The 19,980-nt window shown below is 53.9% G+C and overlaps 7 protein-coding genes across 7 annotated transcripts; 3 read left to right on the top strand and 4 right to left on the bottom strand.

The window, feature by feature from the left end:
- Positions 1-529: 529 nt before the first annotated feature.
- Positions 530-2,517, top strand: AB675_2857 (Phototropin-1; the record flags this gene model as incomplete). Its single annotated transcript, XM_018142861.1, has 2 exons — positions 530-2,011; positions 2,083-2,517. The coding sequence occupies 2 exons, from the start codon at positions 530-532 to the stop codon at positions 2,515-2,517; spliced, it is 1,917 nt and encodes a 638-aa protein (XP_018004893.1).
- Positions 2,518-2,823: 306 nt separating this feature from the next.
- On the bottom strand, positions 2,824-4,854 carry AB675_2856 (uncharacterized protein; the record flags this gene model as incomplete). Its single annotated transcript, XM_018142860.1, has 2 exons — positions 2,824-3,698; positions 3,861-4,854. 2 exons carry the CDS (start codon positions 4,852-4,854, stop codon positions 2,824-2,826), a joined length of 1,869 nt encoding a protein of 622 aa, XP_018005086.1.
- Positions 4,855-5,704: 850 nt separating this feature from the next.
- AB675_2855 (putative exonuclease) lies at positions 5,705-7,823 on the top strand (the record flags this gene model as incomplete). Its single annotated transcript, XM_018142859.1, has 2 exons — positions 5,705-5,833; positions 5,937-7,823. The coding sequence occupies 2 exons, from the start codon at positions 5,705-5,707 to the stop codon at positions 7,821-7,823; spliced, it is 2,016 nt and encodes a 671-aa protein (XP_018005344.1).
- An 859-nt stretch (positions 7,824-8,682) lies between these two features.
- AB675_2854 (putative ubiquitin-conjugating enzyme E2 W) lies at positions 8,683-9,574 on the bottom strand (the record flags this gene model as incomplete). The annotated part of the gene is made up of 4 exons (XM_018142858.1): positions 8,683-9,119; positions 9,194-9,344; positions 9,489-9,500; positions 9,548-9,574. 4 exons carry the CDS (start codon positions 9,572-9,574, stop codon positions 8,683-8,685), a joined length of 627 nt encoding a protein of 208 aa, XP_018004914.1.
- Positions 9,575-10,093: 519 nt separating this feature from the next.
- On the bottom strand, positions 10,094-13,837 carry AB675_2853 (NADH-ubiquinone oxido 49 kDa subunit, mitochondrial; the record flags this gene model as incomplete). The annotated part of the gene is made up of 4 exons (XM_018142857.1): positions 10,094-11,134; positions 11,185-11,444; positions 12,384-13,119; positions 13,166-13,837. The coding sequence occupies 4 exons, from the start codon at positions 13,835-13,837 to the stop codon at positions 10,094-10,096; spliced, it is 2,709 nt and encodes a 902-aa protein (XP_018005274.1).
- A 272-nt stretch (positions 13,838-14,109) lies between these two features.
- On the top strand, positions 14,110-15,277 carry AB675_2852 (DNA-directed RNA polymerases I and III subunit RPAC1; the record flags this gene model as incomplete). Its single annotated transcript, XM_018142856.1, has 3 exons — positions 14,110-14,154; positions 14,202-14,446; positions 14,497-15,277. 3 exons carry the CDS (start codon positions 14,110-14,112, stop codon positions 15,275-15,277), a joined length of 1,071 nt encoding a protein of 356 aa, XP_018004901.1.
- Positions 15,278-15,989: 712 nt separating this feature from the next.
- On the bottom strand, positions 15,990-19,430 carry AB675_2851 (DNA replication checkpoint protein tel2; the record flags this gene model as incomplete). Its single annotated transcript, XM_018142855.1, has 5 exons — positions 15,990-17,031; positions 17,058-17,817; positions 17,872-17,958; positions 18,003-18,365; positions 18,413-19,430. The coding sequence occupies 5 exons, from the start codon at positions 19,428-19,430 to the stop codon at positions 15,990-15,992; spliced, it is 3,270 nt and encodes a 1,089-aa protein (XP_018005123.1).
- Positions 19,431-19,980: the final 550 nt, after the last annotated feature.

The raw sequence follows: 19,980 nt of genomic DNA, 5'->3' as shown, positions 1-19,980 counted from the left end.
CCATGGGGTTTCGACTTTCTTCAGGCCCTAGCTTCGACGCTATGCAGACTGTGCAGCTGTCAGGCACATCATGACTTGCTCTTCAGCCACCAAGCAGCCGGACCTCTTGTTGAGTACACCACTGGCGAAGTCGGGAGCACGCCTCTGTGTTGCATCATTCTGATCATGGAGGAGCCTCCGGCACAGTGGACTTGCCTTTCATAACTCGAACGACGGGCAAAAGAACGTCCTATCGCCCCCGTAGGCTAGCCTAAGAAGCTAGGGCGAAGCCACAATCCCGTACCTGTTTCTTTCGTTTCAACGGCCTTTGGCGAACTTGCATACCCTGTCACTGGCATCATGACAACGATCAACGTTGCTGAAGATTCTGCTAGTGCTCCCGTGCCCGCCCAAACAATGGATCTTCTGCTGCCAGCCGCCGTGGATTTTCCTTTCGATCTCCGCTCACTATTTTCCTGTCCTCCTCGATCGTGTTTTGCCATGAACTCGTCCGAGTGATCTGCTGCTGTCGTGATAGATACAACAAACTATGGACCCACCGGTCGTGCCAATGACGCGCGCAAGGCTCACGCGCGACTTCACGTCTGAGGAGGACACTGCTTTGCCACAAGTAAAGCGCTATCGCGACCCTATACGGCGACAGCCTTCCGGTGAGCCACGTGGATATGATGTTGATGGAGTCTACGAAAGTCATGCGCGCAACATTACGCGAGACGACTCAAGGACCAAAGTTTTCACCTCTTCATTCGAACCGACAAGATCTGCACCGCTTACTCCAGAGAGAGGGCGGGTCGAACGTCTGGCCTCGCATCAGAAGTACCAGGACAACACATCCGAACACGCCCAAAAGCCCAAGGAGGAAGACCTCCATAAGCTCGATTTCAACCTGACTTCTCCCACAGAGGCGAATTATGAACCGTCTATCACATCAACAACGCGCTCTCACGCCACCGACACACCTTCTGCACTGACAAATTCATCTGGCTCGCGCCTTCCCGATTTCTTCAGCAACGAGGTCTTCCAAGTCGTCCTACACAACCCGACCACATCCCACCAGCTTCTCAAGTTCGCGCGGTCGCGCATGTGCGCTGAGAACCTCGAATTCCTTACCGCCGTCGACAAGTACCACACGCTCCTCAACGATGTCGCCAGCACTCTATTCTCTGTCCACAAATCTTTCCTCAGCTCTCAGGCTCCAAGTCAGATCAACCTCCCCGAGGGCATCTCCACGAGGCTGCACCGCGAACTGAAGGCCAACCTTACCTCCAACCTCCCCAAACTCGAGTCCATCTTCGTCGACTCCCAATCCGAGATCGAACACCTCGTCGCCAACGACATCTACCCACGCTTCGTCCGTCACCAAGTGACCCTTTCAGCCACCCGTGCCCTTGCGACTGAGCAACGACGCAGCAAATATGCCGGTCTCGGCGACTGCTTCGTCCTCACAGACCCTGCAAAAGCCGACAATCCGATCGTGTACGCCTCAGACGGCTTCGTGAAGGTCACCGGCTATACACGGAACGAGATCATCCCCCGGAACTGTCGGTTCTTGCAGGGCAGGCAAACGGATCGGAAGGCGGTGAAGCGGCTGAGGGTTGCGATTGACAAGAACGAGGAGACGGTCGAGTTATTGTTGAATGAGAGGAAGGACGGCGAGCCATTTTGGAACTTGCTGCTTGTTGCGCCCCTGAGGGATGCGAGGGGTAACGTGATCTTCTTCTTGGGTGGGCAGATCAATTGTTCGACGACAGTACATAGTCAGAGCGATGTGCTGAAGGTGTTGGCTACGAACGAGGAAGAGACTGTGGAAGAGAAGACGCCGGCGGCGGTGTTGCTAGAAAAGGAGAAGGAGAAGAGTCGTGCCAGTCGGTTCTTTTCGAGCTTCCGCAGCCAGAGTCAGAATGGCTTGAAGCCGATGCCGGTGGCGGGTATGGAAGGCAGTCTGCTGGGGAAGATGGACGGCATGGGCATCAGGAGGCAGGCGGAGGAGTTCTACTCGGCTTATTCAAAGGTATGTCTGACTGATAGCTCCCTATATCACCCACGCCTAAGTCAGGCACCATACTTACCAATACTTCACAGTACTTGATCATCAACGCCTCCACCCTCCTCATCGCCTTCCACTCCGCCGGCATCCTCAACCTGCTCCTCTCTCCTTCGTCCACCAACGGCACTAGTATCAACAACAATCTCAACCATCCCACTACCTCAAACCAGTCTTCGCACGCGCATCAAAATCGCCCGATCCCTTCGCCTATAGGATCCAACATCTTCACCTTCCTCGAGCAGTACACGCCCACGCGGTCCCTGCCATCAGGCTTCAAGACTCGGGTAAAGGACGCCGTGAAAGGTGGTCGGCCATTGAGCCTCGAGATCGGACTGCTGACGCAAAGGTACCAGGGGTCAGAAAGGTTTGTGTGTCACTGGACTATGCTGAAGGGTGGGGAGAAGAGTGATGGCGCAGGAGATGGGAAGGTAGAGTGGGTTGTTGTTTGTTTGGGTGGGAGGGAGACTTGATTGGAAGATCTAGTGGGTTGTCCCTAGCCATCGCACTTGGTGGGGGAACGTGTGAGACGCATCTCAATGTGTATCACAGAAGAGGCGGGTGCAAAATGATCGAGCACGTGTGTCAGCGAGTGTTGGTTTACACCAACGAGCTCATGATGCTATGGAGGTCTATTGGTATACCCTTCTGGTTCAGACCCAGTCGACACTGGATCCATATCTATATGTAGTATTACTCATGCCATGCGCACTTCGAACCACCGTATGTTATCCTTTCGAGATGGGTAGCGGCGCCCATCGCCTGTGCCTCGTGGCCTTTCAAGGTCGCCCCTGACCGTGGCTGGGACTTCTCGGGATCAGCCCCATTCGCTCGCGAATCCGTCGAATGTCTAGAGCATTGCGCCGGACGAATTCCTGCGCCGCGGCGAGGCCGACGCGCGAAGTGTTGCCTTGTCTTATGGATGGTGACGTTATCTGAGGGGCCGCTGGGGCGGCGGCCGTGGCTGTCAGGGACGCTATGACTGGAGCTGTCCGTGCGTGGATATGGCTGCTCGAGGAGCTGACAGAAGCTGGTTGTGAGAGGGATTGTTGCTCGGTGGGGGCGCCTTGACCGGACGCTTGACCAGAATTGAGGAGAAGAGGTGCTATAATTTGCTGAGGCAGAGTATACGAGCTCAACAGCGAAATAGGCGGCTGCATCTCGTCAACGATAGCTGGACCGGGCCCATCAAGCTCGTCGGTGGTGGTGAAGCCACCGAACAGTGCATCATCGTTGCGTTGCGAGTCGATCGTGTTGGCAGCCGGTTTGCTGGCCTTGTCTTCCATGGAAGGTGTGTCTCGGATTGCGTTCTGAAGGAGCGCCGCGAGCTCAGCGTCGGAGAGTACAGGTAGAGCCGGCTGCATGGGCGATGGATGCTCTGGCGTAGGTGGCGGTGCAGCGATGCGATTGGACACGGTGTCGCCATGCATGTCAATCGTATCTTGGCCATACTGGTCGTGTGCTTTGCGTCTCGGACCAGCTGTCGTTGAGGAGTCGCCGGATGAGGATCTAAGGTTGTAACGATGTGCGGTCGGTGTGACCGTTGTGAAGCGTCGAAGCCCACCTCGAGGAGCGTTGCCTTGACTGCTGAAGACGTCCATTTCTGCGTCAAGTGGATCGGAACCGAAGACCATGTATTCGTCATCGTCGTCCACTAACGCGTCTTCGTACTCATCTGGTACAAGCTTTTCGTCCTCATCCTCGTCGAAGGCATGGTCATCGCCATCATCTTCATGCTCGACATCCTCACCATCGACATCCAGACCAGCCCTTACCCTTGCTCTCGCTAGCGCTGACTGCCCCTTCCTTCCGACACCTAGCTTGATCTTCTGCTCTTCGACAATGCGGTCGCCAGTCGATCGGATGCATTCCGCACAGTATGCCCGACGTTCAGCATCCGGGCGAATCGTATGTGCCGAAGGTCTGAAGGGAAGCTTGCAGAGATTGCATGTTAGTGTGAAAGGTCGATGTTTGGTTTTGATGCCATCGCTTGCGCCTTCGGAAGGACTACCAGCGATCGAGTTTGGCGGAACGGCAGGCGGCAAAGGTGAGGAAGGCTCAGGAAGCCATTCTGGCGGTGGTCGTAGTTTGTAAGAAGCCGAAGAAGCTCGCTGCTTTCCTACTCTTGGCGGATGACCGCTCATGCGCGAGACACCTGGAGCAGCAGCGGTTCGGGTGAGACTCGGTCGTTCTGTGGTCATAGAGGACGCTCGAGCTTTGGATCTCGTCGCCGTGCTCCCTTGCGCTACTGAGTCCGAAATAGCTCTTCTCGCGAAGAATCCAGCTGGGAGCGACATCCGCTTGGCCAATTGTCGAGATGAGACGTGGTGTAGATTGTCGCCATGCTGCGTCTGTCCGTCAACACCTTGTGACTGCAAGGAAGGAGATGCTGATGCGTTCAATGACCGGTCAGTCAGCAAGTCAGCCGGATTGTCCGGGATAAGCGGGTAAATGCTGTTCGAGGAGTCCATTGGCATGTTACTGTCTCCCAACTCCCCAAATCTAGGTCCCTTCGGAGGGGATGCAGAGAGCGGGCCGAACATGTCGTCTAGATCATCAGACTGAGGCCAATTAGCAGGATTGTCGTCCGGCCAATTGAGGAAGGAAGAATCGATCGATAGATCAGCGCTGAGGTTAGCATTCGTCATTGGCGAAAGGTCGAAGTCTGGATCGTCTGATGAGAACGCGAGGTGGGCGAGCGGAGAAGGCTTGTTGGGTGTGAAGCCGTGAGTGTTCTGCGCTTGGGCCTGTTGCGGCGTGGAGGGCACTCTGCTATCACTCGGTGTTGCGTTGGGGTCGGAGCGCCACATCTTGCTTGCTTCACGTTGGCTGTCTTGTGGGAAGGTGACTGGGCAACTCTTCAATTGTAGGTAACTTAGGTCAGTGCGTGAATGAGCTTCAAATGTCGTGAACATCAGGATCGTCAACAGAGAACGGCTATCGACAGCCTTAAATAGGGCTGTGTCCATGTTAGCACAGCGAACGAGGTTTTCATTCACCTTCATCGTGACGAGCAACCATGTCAACGAGATGCAGACTTCACTTGCCGCTTGTAGGCTTTCACTCGAGAGAGGATCGGCTCTTCATGCATTTAGTGGCGACACGAACAACGCTCGAGCGAAGCACTCCAAGCCTGCAGAGCCATAATGCAACCCGGGGGTCATCGACTTGCGTTGACATGTCTGCTCGTAGAGCTAGGTTCGTAGTCCAGTGCAATCACCGGCAGTAGAATACCTCGCGCCGGGGACGCGATTTTCTGCCGAAGTTTGCAGTACTTCTCTCCGTCGCGTCCAAGAAGGTTAGCCCTGTATGAGAGATGCGGTTAGCAAGAAAATATCAATAAAAGTCGCTGCTGCTCAACAATTTTCGATTTCTCGGATCCCATTGCGTCACTTTTTTGGTAGGCTCGACCCCAAAATAAGGCAACACTTTTCGGTTGCCTTGCAGTTGTCTCAGTAGTATTGCCTTCACCTACCCATTCAAATTGCTGAGTCGCCAAGTCCTTGAGCACAGGGTTGCTAAGTAGTGCTTGGATGGGAATATTCTCACAATGCAGTGTACATGCAGTTGTTGAGCGTGGTCCTGCAAATTTTCCTACCCTTCATCCTTGGGGTTCTGATCCTAATATCTCGAAAGAAACCACCCGAAGCGTCGAGCGTTATGGCAAGGAAGCGTAGTCACGACGACTTCGGGAACGACGCTTCATTGCATCGTGATGAAAGCACAGATGTCAGACTAGCTAAGGCAGAATGGCAGGAAGTGAGGTCAAAGAAGAAGAGACGGAAGGAGGTGAGTGTTTTCCAGAGTCCATGAAAGGCATTGCCCTGCGGAAGTCAACCTTTTCGTCCCCTTTCTGCTTCGAGACTGTTGCAACTGACAACATGATACTTAGCATCGGTCCAACGAAGTCAAAGTGAGACAACATACGCCCGAGTCACCAGAGCCAGAGGCCTCGACGCCATCATTACGCTTCGGCCCTTCTGTAGGAGCCCTTCACGTTGACGATCTGCAATCTCTAATCCTCTACATTCTTACTAAGGATGCGGTGGCTCCAAAATGGGTAGCAGTCCGGAATGCCAGGGCGATCAAGCAGGTGGTCACATTGATGGTTCCTGGAATAGATCGTACGATGCTCGAGGCGGTTACGGAGGTGGTAACCAAAGCACGCTCACGCACGAATGGTCAAGCAGCCGTGCTCGATGGCAAAACCAACCATCATCAGGTCGAACAAGGACAGCTGAGAGGCCTACATCAGATCAAAGCTCCGGGCAACTCGAAGACCGGGCATTTTGCTTCACCTTTGCAAGCTATGCTTCTCACATCAATACCCGTATCCAAAAGAAAGAATGACCAGCCCAAAGCTGGACGCTCCACTCGAAATGGCCCGACACCACTGTACGAATTCATACATACCCCCGAACAACTCGAAGAAGCCGATTTCCCTCTCCATCCATCGCTTTCGACAGACCCGATCGATGTAGAATTACAAGCTACACGCCGCCGACAAGCTGCTCAATCCGTTAAGGTGGACGGCTGGGTAGACACGGTTGTCGAATCAAGTACTCTACCCAGTGCTCCGGGCGACAGCCGGGACAGCTCGGGACCCGTTGCGCCAGTCTATGCGCTCGACTGCGAAATGGTCGTCACTGATGATGACCGGCACTCTCTAGCACGCGTTTCAATAGTGAACTGGGATGGAATAACGGTCCTCGATGAACTCGTTAAGCCCTCCCTCCCCATAAAGGACTATCTCACGCAGTACTCCGGCATCACCGAGGCAAAGCTAAAAGGCGTCACGACGAAGCTAGAGGATATACAAGCACGACTCTTGAAGCTGTTCACACCTTCCACAGTCATCGCAGGTCATTCTCTGGACTCGGATCTCAACGCCCTGAAGTTGACACACCCTTTCATCATCGACACTACAATACTGTATCCACATCCCAACGGCTTGCCCAGCAGATCCTCACTCAAATACCTGACGAAGAAGTACTTGAATCGCGACATTCAGAAGGGTGGTGTCGCTGGACACGACTCGGTGGAAGATGCACTGGCAGTCATGGACCTCGTCAAGCTGAAATGCAAAATGGGTCCGCAGTTCGGCTCAAATGAGTCCAACCAGGAGTCCATATTCGCACGTCTATCTCGATCTGGCCACAAGACGGCTATGTTCGACCATGGGACATATGTTGGAGGTGTAGGTCGTCCCGCAAACATCAAGGTTGGTTGCAAAGACGATATAGAGATTGTCGACGCCCTCCTCCGCGTCCTTGCCCCTTCTCATACCGACGAGACCATCACGAACACAGCAGCTTCTGGCAGATCCGTCTCAGAAGACGGTCAGGATCCCATGCTCACGCCACCAGCCTTCACATTCGCTCGTCTTCGAGCCCTAGAGTTCCTCGACCGCCGGAAACCCTCACCAATTGCCACCTCCTCCGACTCGCTACCAGATGATAGCACAACAGAGATCGCAGCAAAGGCAGAGACCCACAAAGAAATCCTGCAGCACCTGCTCCGTATGGTCGAGGCCCTCATCTCCCGCTCAAACTCCTCTGAACCAATCCTGCTCATAGTCTATCCCGGCGGCCCTGACCCCGCCAATAAGGACCTCAAAGACGTTCACCGCCTTCAAGCCATGCACAAACAATACCAGCAGGAGTTCAAGACCAAGAAGTGGGATCAGCTGAGCGTGCAATGGACGGATCGCGAGACGCAGGCTTTGCGGCGGGCATTTGAGCAGGCAAGGAAGGGGTGGGGATTTGTTGGGCTGCTATAGGCAGACCGACGACCGAGAAGAATGACTGTTGCAGCGGGCTCATGAGCAGAACGAAGGTGGGCCTCCTGGGTGGCCCACCGTTACTGTGTCCTTTGCTCTGCTGTGCTGAGCTCTATTTGTACCATAAGAGTATGCGCATACTAGTCAGCAAAGCGGAAGAAGATTAGTGCGGCGTATCTGTTTCAATGAGCAACATGAGAACGGCGCCTGAACCGAGTCAATAAGAATGTCGACCATGGGTAGTATCGACGTATGAATGTTAGCCTCATAGTATCTACCGCGGCCTGGATTAAAGCTCATAACGCCGCCCCTGATGCGTACTGCAGCCTGCTATGTGATGCTTTGCCTGTACCCAGTAGCGTTGGCTACCGTGCCGCGCTACATGGATGACGAGAGATGTAGCCGAGAAAAGCTGAGACCCTCTCAACCGGTCGTCCAACCACTTCCTGCGAAATCAGAGATTCGTGTGTAATCGTTTGGCTCGTTGTTGCTCGTTGGCGCACGGTGATCCCGAAAGAACCGTATCAAGATCTGCCCTTTGGGGTGCATGGTCCCGTGAGCTCGAGGCATGCCCACGATTGCTGCCAGCTTTAGCTGAAGCGATAGCATGGCGAGGCAATGTTGTCATGGATTTCTCAATCAACAAGTCCCTTGCCAATGAGTCCTCATGTGCTCAGCAGCCGGTCTAGCAATGGAAACAGTCGCTGTGTGCTCCTTGCTCCGAGCCGAATCACCACAGCATAGCCATGGAGTCTCGCAGACCTGACCGGTCCAGCATATGACAAAGCCCGCCCAGAGATCGCATATGTGTCGTTTGTAGGATCCTCTCTCAGTGGTAATACTCCAAAAGAACCGATCCTCAAACCTTATCATCATCATAAGCAAACCTCACATCCTTCAGCCCCCGTCCCCCATTGCCATACCAGATCCCACCCTCACTCCTCCCACTTCCACTCCACCCATTCGGCCCTCGCACACCCATACTCCGACAGAACGCATCGTCTCCTTCTGGTCTGACATTCTTTGTGTTGCCCGTGAGCATGCTCTGAATGGATACGCAGACCGACTCGACGGATTGTACGGGCGACCAGCCGGCTGCGCCGAGGAGGTCGAGGCAGATGATGCCGTTGGAGTAGATGTGTGGGTGGATCGGGATAGGGCGGGCGCCGGTGTCGGTGTTGGGTTTTGCGGGTGTGTCGTCGGAGGTGAGGTCGATGGGTTGTGCGGCGGAGTTGGGTGTTGTGTTGTTCGCGGTGGTGGTGGAGTTGACTTTGATGAAGGAGACTTCGGGCGCTTCTGTTGAATGGAAGATGTGGTCAGCACATGCTGTAGGTAGCCGGCCAGGTTGCCATTCAGCGTCACTGACTTACCTATGGGGTATTGCGTGCCGAAGATGAAGCTGAGTCGGTAGATGTCGCCATTGTAAATTGGGTTGTCATCGAGGACCACTATGTCCATCTGCCATTCTCGGAAGTCGTCTGCTTTCGCTATTGAGATGCCCGGTGGGAGTTTCGTCTTGGCCTGAGGCACTGCGTGTCAGCCTAGTCTCATATTATGAAATTCACCTGCGCGCAGGCCGGGACAGCCATTTGTAAACGGCAGTAGTTGTTGTGGATTTATGGTTGGTATCTTGTGCCTGAGCCTGCGGAATAGATTGTGCCTTACCTTGCTCAATTCCTGTTGGATGTCAGCAGTGTGCTCACTAACAGCAGCAGTCGACTTACCTTCTGTAGACGTTTTGTGGCGAACATGGCTGTGTCAGGGAAGTATCTGCTTGTTCTAGGCCCAGACTTCGGCGATGTGAAGATAAAGTGAAGCGGGCGCGCGCCCCACGGCGGAGATATTCTTAGGGTAGAGATGCACTTGTGTGGGCCGGCAAACACTGAACAAAGGTTGGGCAAACCACTGTAAACATATGGTGTCTAGTAGAGATAACTCGAGGCGCAAGTGAAGGGTAGTATTGACTTGATTCACTGATACAGCATGTATGCACATGTGGTTCGCGACCAGGCGCGGGTCTCGAACTATTGATCGGCCAAACGACGTCACCGGTCCGGCGGCTGAGCCTGGGACAATTTTCTTTGTTCAATGCAGGTAGTAGAATTCCTTCGAGTACGAATATCGCTTGTCTCATCAACCATAAACCGTGTGCCACTATCGATAGGTGGCCGCTCGCTCTATCCATCAAACAGTCTTCATCCCCAAAACCGAAGCAGAGATCCTGTGGGTATCACAACCAACCTTGGAACCGTACGGCCCCGCTAGTACTCTCAAGATGCTTTGGGCTGCCCAGCATTGAAGCTTTTCCTACGCTCATGCTCCTCGGTAGCATTTGCAATCAATCGAGATGTCTCTTGATCTGACTTCATCTCCCTCACTTTCGCAAGCACAACCTCGCGGAAGATCTGTGACTTGGCCGCTTTGCTGAGTTTGCTTTCACCTGCGTGCTCGGTATCCAGTCCCCTTCCAGGAGACACACCTCGATCCTGATGTTTCTTGACTGCAAGCGCAGCAGAATCAGTAGCGCCTGCCGGGAAATCGGCTGTGTCGCCGTCCGTGGCTTCTTCTTGCACCTTGAGCTGTTCGATACGGTTGGCCAATTTGACCAGCTCGATACCTCTCTTCAGCTTCGCCTTTGCAACATAGGACCGGATTTCAGGTAGCAGATCGTGCTCCGACGCCGTCTGGCCGGTCAGCCATATGTGTGATAAGGCCTGTTTGCTGTCGTATCGCTTCTTCGGGTCTGGCTGAAGCAAGCACATGATGAATTCCTTGGCATCTTTGCTGACATCTTTCCAATATCGCTCGTGGAAGACGATTCTACCACTTCTGCACTCTTCGACAAGGTCGGTCAGATTTTCCGATCTGAAAGGGCTATAGCCGCAAAGTAGGGTGTAGGTAATTACTCCCAAAGACCACATATCGACAGCCTTGCCGTGGCCTTGCTTCAGCATCACCTCAGGCGCTGCGTAGCCGAACGAGCCCGCCATACTAGTGAGGACGTCGCCTGGCTTCTCAAGCATCTTGCGATGCCAAAGTCGGCTAACACGAGTTGTGAGGAAGGGTCTCTGGTAAGATAAAGGAGGTTCTCGGGTTTCAGATCTGTAGACGTCAGCCAGACGCACGTCGTATGGATGAATACAGGAATACCAACCGCGGTGGACGATATTCTTGTCGTGCAGATAATCTACCGCCTCAAAGACCTGCTTGATGGTCTGGGATGCGTCCTTCTCCGTGAACTTGCCCTGGTCGCAGATCCGATCGAAGAGTTCTCCTCCTGTGGCCAGCTGGGTAACTATATAGTATTTGTCCTGTCCAGCATTAGCATCAATTCCGAACGCCAGATCATGATCAGACTTACTCTTGACTCGAACCAGTCATGGAAGTGTACAATGTGCGGATGTGACACACTTTGGAGCATCTTCAGTTCGTCGTAGACCATCTGCTCATTGCCTTTGACGTTCTTCTTGAGTATGATCTTGACTGCGACCTTCTTTCCGTCGACGTCTGCCTCGCGGACAATGCCATATGTGCCGGCACCGAGCGTGCGTCCGAAGCGGTAGGCAGACTTCTTATCGTAGCTGTCGGGCTGGCCATGCAGCCTGTTCATCATGCCGGCGACTGCGGGAAAGTGGTCAGTCGTGAGCCCAAATATCGGAGACGTACTCGAGCGGGCAGGCGTAACAACACGGTGTCTTCAGATAGTGGTACAAATCTGCTGGTGTATACACCACAGATGGGATCGGATGTAACGTACACGCCATACTGTGCTAATGTTTGGTTCCTGGGGACTTATGGCAGCGACTGCCGTGCGGCGCACTTCTCGTGAGAACGTCGGGCAGGAGCGCTCCCGGAGCAGGACTTTCCGAAGGCACTGCGCCTGTCTTGGATGAGGTGATCGCAACCTTGGCCTCGTTGAAGGACGCGCGCCTTGGTCTTGGTCGAGCACTGAGGGTCAGAGGCAGTAAGTCAAGTGCGGGGCACAATTCACGGGGATGCGATGTAGTTCTGAGCTGACGCTGAAGAAAAAAGAATGCCTGAACAGGTCGGAGTACGCTTCTGTGCTTATAGGAATGACTAGGAGATCTCGCACATCAACGACTAAAGAGAGACAAGGAGGAAGTGGAAGGATTCCTGGGAGCTGCAGCAAAGCATGGCTGTTCATAACGAGATCGCTGGCGCCGCAGCTGCAGCTCGGGGGGCCAAACCGTCGGATTAAGGGTCAAAGCGGAGGCCTATCCCACCCGCGCGGAAGCACACTGAGATTTGGGTATTTCGCAGCGCTCACGAACATCGTGGCTGTGCCCGTTGCCAAAGTCCCCCCAGGCTCGGAAAATAGGTTGGCGCGGCAAAAGTTGTGAAGAATGTCACCGTTCAAGAAGATAGCAGGCTGTACAAGGCGTTTTCGAATCACTATTCGACTATCCGTTGCTATAAAGACCCCAACAAATTGCCACCATCTTGAATGGCTGTGCGAATGATCATCTGTCAACCTCGCCGAAGACTTCACCATATTAGCACGAATCGAGTTGGGATGGGGCTTTGTAGAATGCGACTCACCTAGATCCATTGTTCCGATAATGGCAACCGCATCCGCCAGCAAATGACCTCGACTAATCTGATCCATGCCAGACAAATGAGCAAATCCAGGAGCGCGGACCTTGCATCGGTACGGTCGCTCACTTCCGTCGCTGACAACGTATACACCCATCTCACCCTTTGGCGCCTCAATCGCACTGTATGTATCCCCTGGTGGGACTGTGTAGCCCTTAGTATAGAGCAAGAAATGGTGAATCAAAGCTTCCATGTTCTCCTTCATGGCCGCTCGAGGCGGTGGTGCGATCTTGTAGTCTTCGACCTTGACAGGGCCCGCAGGCATCTTGTTAAGACACTGATGAATGATCCTCAGCGACTGTCGGAACTCCTCCATGCGGCAAAGATAGCGATCGTAGCAGTCGCCGTTCACGCCGACTGGTACGTCAAATTCGACCTTATCGTACGCATCGTACGGCTGACTTTTCCGGATGTCCCACGGAACACCGGACCCACGCAGCATGACACCAGAGAAGGACATGTTGAGAGCATCCGCCGCAGACACAACACCAATACCTTTTGTTCGTCCAATCCAGACACGGTTGTCGGTCAAAAGCTCCTCAGTCTCGTCTATCCGGTCGCCGAACTGTGTAGCCCAGGCGTAGATGTCGTCCAACAGACCCAGAGGGATGTCCTGGCTAACGCCGCCTGGTCGGATGTATGCAGCGTGTAGGCGAGCTCCTGAAACACGTTCGTAGAATTCCTGTAATCATTAATGATGGACCTTCATCCTCGATGAAACGACGTACCATGAGCTTTTCTCTCTCCTCAAATCCCCACAGAAACGGCGTCAGAGCACCAACATCCATAGCATGGGTAAGGATGGCCATGCAGTGATTCAGAACTCTTGTCAGTTCTGCAAACAGCGTCCGAATCCATTTCGCTCGCTCTGGGATTTCGATGTTGAGTAGCTTCTCTACGGCCAGCGAGAAGCATTGCTCGTTGGTCATCATTGAGACATAGTCGAAGCGGTCAAAGTACGGCAGAGCCTGCAGATATGTTTTATACTCGATCAACTTCTCTGTGCCGCGATGCAGCAGGCCGACGTGTGGATCGGCTCGCACGATCTCTTCACCGTTGAGCTCCAGAATCAACCGTAACACACCGTGTGCTGCTGGATGCTGAGGACCAAAATTGACGGTATAATGTCTGACTTTACGTGACTCGTACTCGTCGCCCAGATTGGTGTCTGGTGCTTTGTTCACCTTCTGCGGATCCTCGTCGACAAGCGCTTTGGTGAATGACTGGTCCATCTCTGATATCTTCATCGTCAAGGGTGAGTCGCTGGTGACCTCTGCATATCTTCGGGGTGTCGACGAAGCCGCCCTTGAGAGGATAGGAGTCTGGCGGAGGGCATGCTGGAAGGAGGGTCGGAGGCATAGGCGCTTCGCCGTGTGCGCAAAGCGGAGGGTTGCAGCCATTGTCGAAGTGTAGGGCTACGCCCAGCGTAGAACACGTCCTTGAATTGTCCTCCCTGGCTCTTCTAGTCGTTTTTGTCGGTGGCCAACACGCCTTCACGTATCCGCATCATCGACTCGGATCTCGAAGTCAAGAGGAGCTATACTGCCGCCAAGCCGGAGATTCTGTAGCTCTAACTCCAGGCTTGCCTTCTCCAAATCTCCAAATTTGACTCGATCGACGAAGTTGCCCGCAAAATAATTTGAACGCTGCAAGAGAAGGAGCAAACCTGACCATGGCGACCTCCACAGGCGCTGAGGATGACCGCGCTCGGCGGAAGGTGAGATCAGCCAGACCTGCGCACTCGAAGGCCACTGACATACGCAGATCGTGGGAATCAATCGCGAGACTGTCACCAATATTACTTCAACCGACTTTCCAGGTCACCATGTCGGCGAAGACCATACCTGGTCGCTGCAAAAGTTCAAGGATGGTCTGAACGTCGAGTTCCACCAGAATGAGCAGACCGAAGCCTCATTCTCTGTCATCGGCATCGACGCATCCATCGCCAATGCTTTTCGTCGCATCCTACTCGCCGAAATCCCAACGCTGGCCATCGAGAATGTCTATGTGTCCAACAACACATCCGTCATAGCAGATGAAGTTCTCGCGCACCGACTAGGCTCATTCCTTTGACCGGCGCTCTTGAGGGTATGAAATGGCTCAAGTGGTATATCGCGCCCAACGCCGAGCAGAACTTCAAAGGTATGGAACGCTCAGACTACAACACTATCGTGTTCCACCTGCAGGCAAAATGCACACCGAATCCAGACGCACCGCCGGACGCCACCGACCCAGGCGTGAAGCATATCAATGGGCATGTGTACTCGTCGCAAATCGAGTGGCAGCCACAAGGACGGCAGGTTGAGCACTTCAAGGATGGTCCTATCCGTCCAGTTTCGGAGAGGATCCTAATTGCCAAGATGCGTCCAGGACAAGAGCTGGACGTAACTATGCACGCTCACCTGGGCGTCGGCAAAGATCACGCCAAGTTCTCACCCGTCGCCACCGCAACGTATCGCCTGCTACCCACGATCCAGATCACGAAGCCCATCCTAGGCGCAGACGCAGTCAAATTTCAGCAATGCTTTTCCAAAGGTGTCATTGATCTGGAACGAGTCACTGCCTCGGACGCGGCTTCGTCTAATAAAGCCTATGAAGGCAGAGAAGGCGATGAGAAAGCCGTCGTCAAGAACCCGTTCAACGACACCGTCTCGAGGGAATGCTTGAGACACGATGAGTTCAAGGGCAAGGTCAAGCTGGGCAGACAGCAGGATCACTTCATCTTCAACATCGAAAGCACCGGACAGTTCCCGAGCGATACACTGTTCCTGGATTCCGTTGCAGTGCTTAAGCTAAAGGCGCAGAGACTACTTCAGGCTATCGACGAAATGAACTCATGAGCCGATTGCCATGCAACAAGCCAGCAATGGGCCATCAGTCGGGCCTCAATCTGGTGAAATGCAACACCTCGAAGCCGTAAGGCATTCTCCAGCAGCGTCGCTGAGACATAGGCACCAGTCTGAGAAAAGAGAGCTTTGTGCCCACATGGGCCTTAGCCAACACGGATCAAAAATCCTAGGCAAGCTCCCCGTCAGCGATCATTCTGTACGATCGGACCGTTGCTGCCGCATGGACCTATGTCAGCGTCGACAGGCATGCCAGTTGAGGTGTAAAACCACCAACAGACAAATCATAACCTATCCTGGGTCCATATGGCATTGTCACCACCTGCAGCTCCATGAGCTTGACGATGTGAGGTACGCTTGGTCAGAAGGACGAGAATGTTGGCGGTCTTCAGGAACGGTCAATTCCGAAGCCAGCTGGTCCACACGATGAAGCTTTGAGCCGAAGAGGGGCAAGGCAGCAAGAAGCGCTGTGACTGCCTTTCGCTTGCGAGCGCGAGAAAGGGACGTAGAACGGAGAAAGCTGCAGAGACGGCAGCACCAGTGGCGAGTATCATTACATTGACCTCCATAATATGTCCCTCTGTGACTGTTCCGAATTGCACGTTCTGCTGGCGGGCAGCATGTTCTGTCGAGCGTATTGGCTCACGCGCACCGCACCGCCCACAGCTTCGCCCCAGCAATCCTTGCCTGTCCATAAAGCGGTTCCTCACGAATCGCCGTCCCATCCCTCAACCCCCATCAGTCCCAAAACCCTCCCCTGCCACCTGCCCGCAATCTCTGTCCACCTCACCATCACTCCCGCTGCCAGCACATTCCATGCCATCCCCGCCTGTCCCTCTTCCTTCACATCCTCCTCGTCACCCCTCCCTAGCATGACCTTAACCTCACCACCACTGTTTCCCCTCTGATCCAACAACGCTCCGACCCACCCGACCAACCCCGCAACCTCTTCCCCATTCTCCCCTAAGAATCTCTCCTCACCTGCCCTCCCATTCGCAATTACAACCTCGAGCACACTCAACAGCAACAACATCCACGCTGGCAACACCGCTGGATCCATGCTAAGTCTCGGATTTTTCGCCTGCAAGCTCACCAACAACTGCACCGCCTGACGGATCACCTCCCCCAGCGTACCCTCCCACATCGCATTCGGCCCTAGCGCATTCAACACCACCACGACCGTGTTCAGAAACAGCCTCACCAGATTCGGATCAAACAGTCCACTCCCTCTGGCCATCATCCCTCCGGAACCCGCTGACGACAAGATCAATACCATCCGTCCCACCAACGGCAGGAAGAACCCCCCCGCCAGCACGCGATGTAGGTCTCTAGGAATTTTCTTGGTTCTGGCGGCCTGCTTCTCGTTCCGACGCTTCTCGACCTCAAGACGCGAGGAGAAGGTACGGATCTTGAGAATGTCCGGGCCGGACAGCTTGTCTGCTGCTTTCAGGGCGAGGGGCTGGATGGTCGTGTGTGTGATTTGGTCTGTCGCGGTTGTCAGGGGCGCGGTGTAGGCTGAGGGAATGCGGCGTTGTAGCTGTGAATCTTTGGACCTCGATGGGAGGCGCTTTGATGGGAAAGAGTCTGCTTCTGCTTCGATGGCTTGGCCGGGGCTCGCGGTAGAAGGGCTGGCAAGCATAGACATGCCCGAAATCTCACGCGCGCCGAGTCCGAGCGTGCTGAGTATGCTAGCGCGCTGGTCAAGCGAGAAGTCGCCCTCGAAGCACATCGCCGCCAGCAGGGTGCGACTGCCGCGGGCTGAGCAACCAGACACGCGATGAGAGACTGTAGACGTAGTCCATGCATCTCATCGCTATCGACAGCCGGCGACTTGAGGTTGATCAGCGCAGAAGCCAGAGCCTGGATGTTGTCCGAGACTTCCGTGCCAAAGTCTGCCTTGCGGCGGATGAGTGAAGGCGCGGTCTTCAGCGCAAGCTCGACGACGTCGAGTTTGTCTTCGCCTGACTGAAGCTGCTTGACAAGGTCGATAATATAGACCGGGGCCACAGGCTTGTTGCGGTTGACCAGTGTTGGGTCATCGTCTGAATCTTCTGGGTCGTCGTCTGGCTTGTGGTAGGGGACGAGGTCTTCGTCTTCGGATATTTCGTCGTTGTCGTCCTCATCTGAGATTTCCGCGATGGCGATGATCTTGGAACGCTCTGCCTGCGCGGGCTTCTTTGCCGTGGGAACAGGTGCCGGCAGATCAACCACCATCGGATCTGGCTCATCGACTGGCAATTTGAGGTCGTCAAGAGTGCCTACCTTGTCCTCCACATTGACTAGATCGAGCCATTTCTTCGCACTTTCCGTCTCAAGCTCTTCCGTCCCAAAGCTCATGGCTTTCTCCTGCCCGTCTCCAAGTCTGCTTATGGCAGTCGCAACTATCATGCCTAAGAATCTGGCACGTCGAACAGATGCAGAAAGACGATTGGATACCGTGCGCAAGAACAGACCAGATTTAGCAAGCTGTTTGATTGATTCTGGCTCCTGTCGGTTAAGATAGCCAACCACTAGGAGTATGATCTCGGCCGTAGCTACGACACATAGGTAAGTAAAGGCGCTGCAGCCAGTTATCTAAGCAAACTTACACTCCTGCTGCAAAATAGGGCTATGCTGGATCTGTGTCTTGTTGCCAAAATTCTCCAGGCACTTGTCAAGCATTGTCTGCAGCTTGTCTATTGATATGTTAGCAGACTCACGACGAGATTGAAAGCCTTACCTTGTCGCAACGCGAGCGTGGCGATGACAGCCCGACGAGTGTCCAACCCAAGATTAGCAAAGTCTCCTTTGTTGCTTGTCAACCACTCGACCAGGTGATCGTCCAGCACAGAATTATTCTTCATCACTCCCGCAACCATTGCTGCCACTCCTCCGACATTCTTCTCGCTCTCAAGCCCGTTCTTCTGCATTGAATGTGTTACTGGTCCATACCGTAGATACTTTCTGACGAGGTCCCGCAGCATTGCGTCGAAGAACTGGCGTTGTTCGTTGTCCGTGAGATAGTGTAGCAGCTGTCGAAGCGGAGTCCAGAGTGCTGCTCTGCCTAGCAAGAGTGAATGGTACAGCTCCGAAACGAACGCATCTAGGTGGCGTTAGAATTGAGACAGGAGAAAAAGAGGTGGCACTCACCACGATAACCCAAGTTCAATGCTCGCTTCGCTACCAGTGCCAGCATGGTCCACGCCTCGCCGTCTTCAATACTTAGGAGGCCAGCAGTGACAGAGACATTGTTTGCAAGCCACTTGCTGTAGCTGATGCCATCGCTTAGCCACTGCAGCTTGCTAGACGAAATACCTGTCGTGCTTGTTGCTTGAGCTACAGTGGAGAGGATCTTGCTACCGCCCATCAACCCAACTACCTCCTGCCATGTGATTCTTCGGTCGATTTCCTTCGGACAGAGCTTTCTGGTTTGACGCAGCGCATTGTGCAGAAACTTGTTGCCGTGCAGTACGAGCTCGAGAACGCACAGCGTGTCTTCCAGCACTGTATTATCTGCGCGTCTGATGTTGCCCAGGCTTCGGACTTGCATGAGCAGCGCACCAATGCCGGCTACACTTCGAAGGTTGAGGACGACCAGCCTCTTAAGCTCGGCTTGTCTCTTGGGCAATTTGTGGATACGAAGAACCGGCCAGTGATCTGGAATTGTCACTGTGACAATTGCATTGACGATTTGTGCTGCCTTGGGACCCGACTTGTGAATGTTGAAGTCGTGCTTGTCCTGGATCCCGCACTCGAGGTACTGCAAAACGGCCAGGAGGTCTTCGTAATCTGGCTGGCTCTTCAGGATTTCTCGTGCATCATCTGGCAGCGTGTCTTGCTCTTTGCTGGTGTTCTGGGCTAGGTAAGACTTTTGGACGAAGGCAATCGATTCGCGCTTCTTTTGCTTATTGGTCGGAGGATCAGTCGTCATCGATGTTGCCGAAGAAGCCTTTGACTTGACAGATGGCGCTGTGTCGAAAGAGGTGCGAAGACTTTGGTCATCATTACTGGAAGAAGACGCGACCTCGATGAGTGATCGCTTTGACTTGGTGCTGTTGGAGCGAGGCTTTTCGGCGGACTCGCTGACGGTCAGGCTCTCGAACTTATCGATGTTGCCCTTCACAGTCCCAGTCGCCTTGCCGCGGCCCAAGTTGAGGAGTTCGTCCATGCTGATTGGCTGTGCAATCAATCACAGACAGTGTCGATGGTGTTGCAAGAGTGCGAAGAACATGCATACCAGTGTCAACAGATGCCGGCCATAGAATAAAAGAGCCCCTCCTAACGCGTTGTGTACTTCAGTATCATGGTTGCCTCGCAACGGGGTGTTAGTGTAGAAGAGAAGTTATCCTTCACCAAATGTCTGGAGGCGTCAAAACTTGCAATTGTCCAGCACATTTTCTGGGTGCTTATGTTGATGCCTTGCCTCCTGCAATTCTTGTGCACTTGGAAGTAGATTTGGTAGTTGGAAGGAGTCAGTTGATAGAAGAAAGAGCAAGTGCCGGAGCATACCTAAGTTCGTAGGTAAGGGAGGGTGCCTTGTGCCAAGTCCGCCACTTCAGGCCTCACCAGGCGTCAAGTCCAGTGGCCCATCTCATCTTTATCGCTACATCTTACTGCAAACGACCCGCGACGACGGTTGCTGACGAGGCGAACAAAGGTCTCCAGAGACACTGACTGGATCTACGCCAGAAGGAGAGCCCAGCGAAGCACGCATGCGC

This window comes from Cyphellophora attinorum (genome assembly GCF_001299255.1).
Source record: "Cyphellophora attinorum strain CBS 131958 chromosome Unknown Contig2, whole genome shotgun sequence".
In the NCBI taxonomy this organism is placed as follows: domain Eukaryota; kingdom Fungi; phylum Ascomycota; class Eurotiomycetes; order Chaetothyriales; family Cyphellophoraceae; genus Cyphellophora; species Cyphellophora attinorum.
Note: the sequence above shows the minus strand (reverse complement) of the source record. Positions and strands in the feature narration are given on the sequence as shown.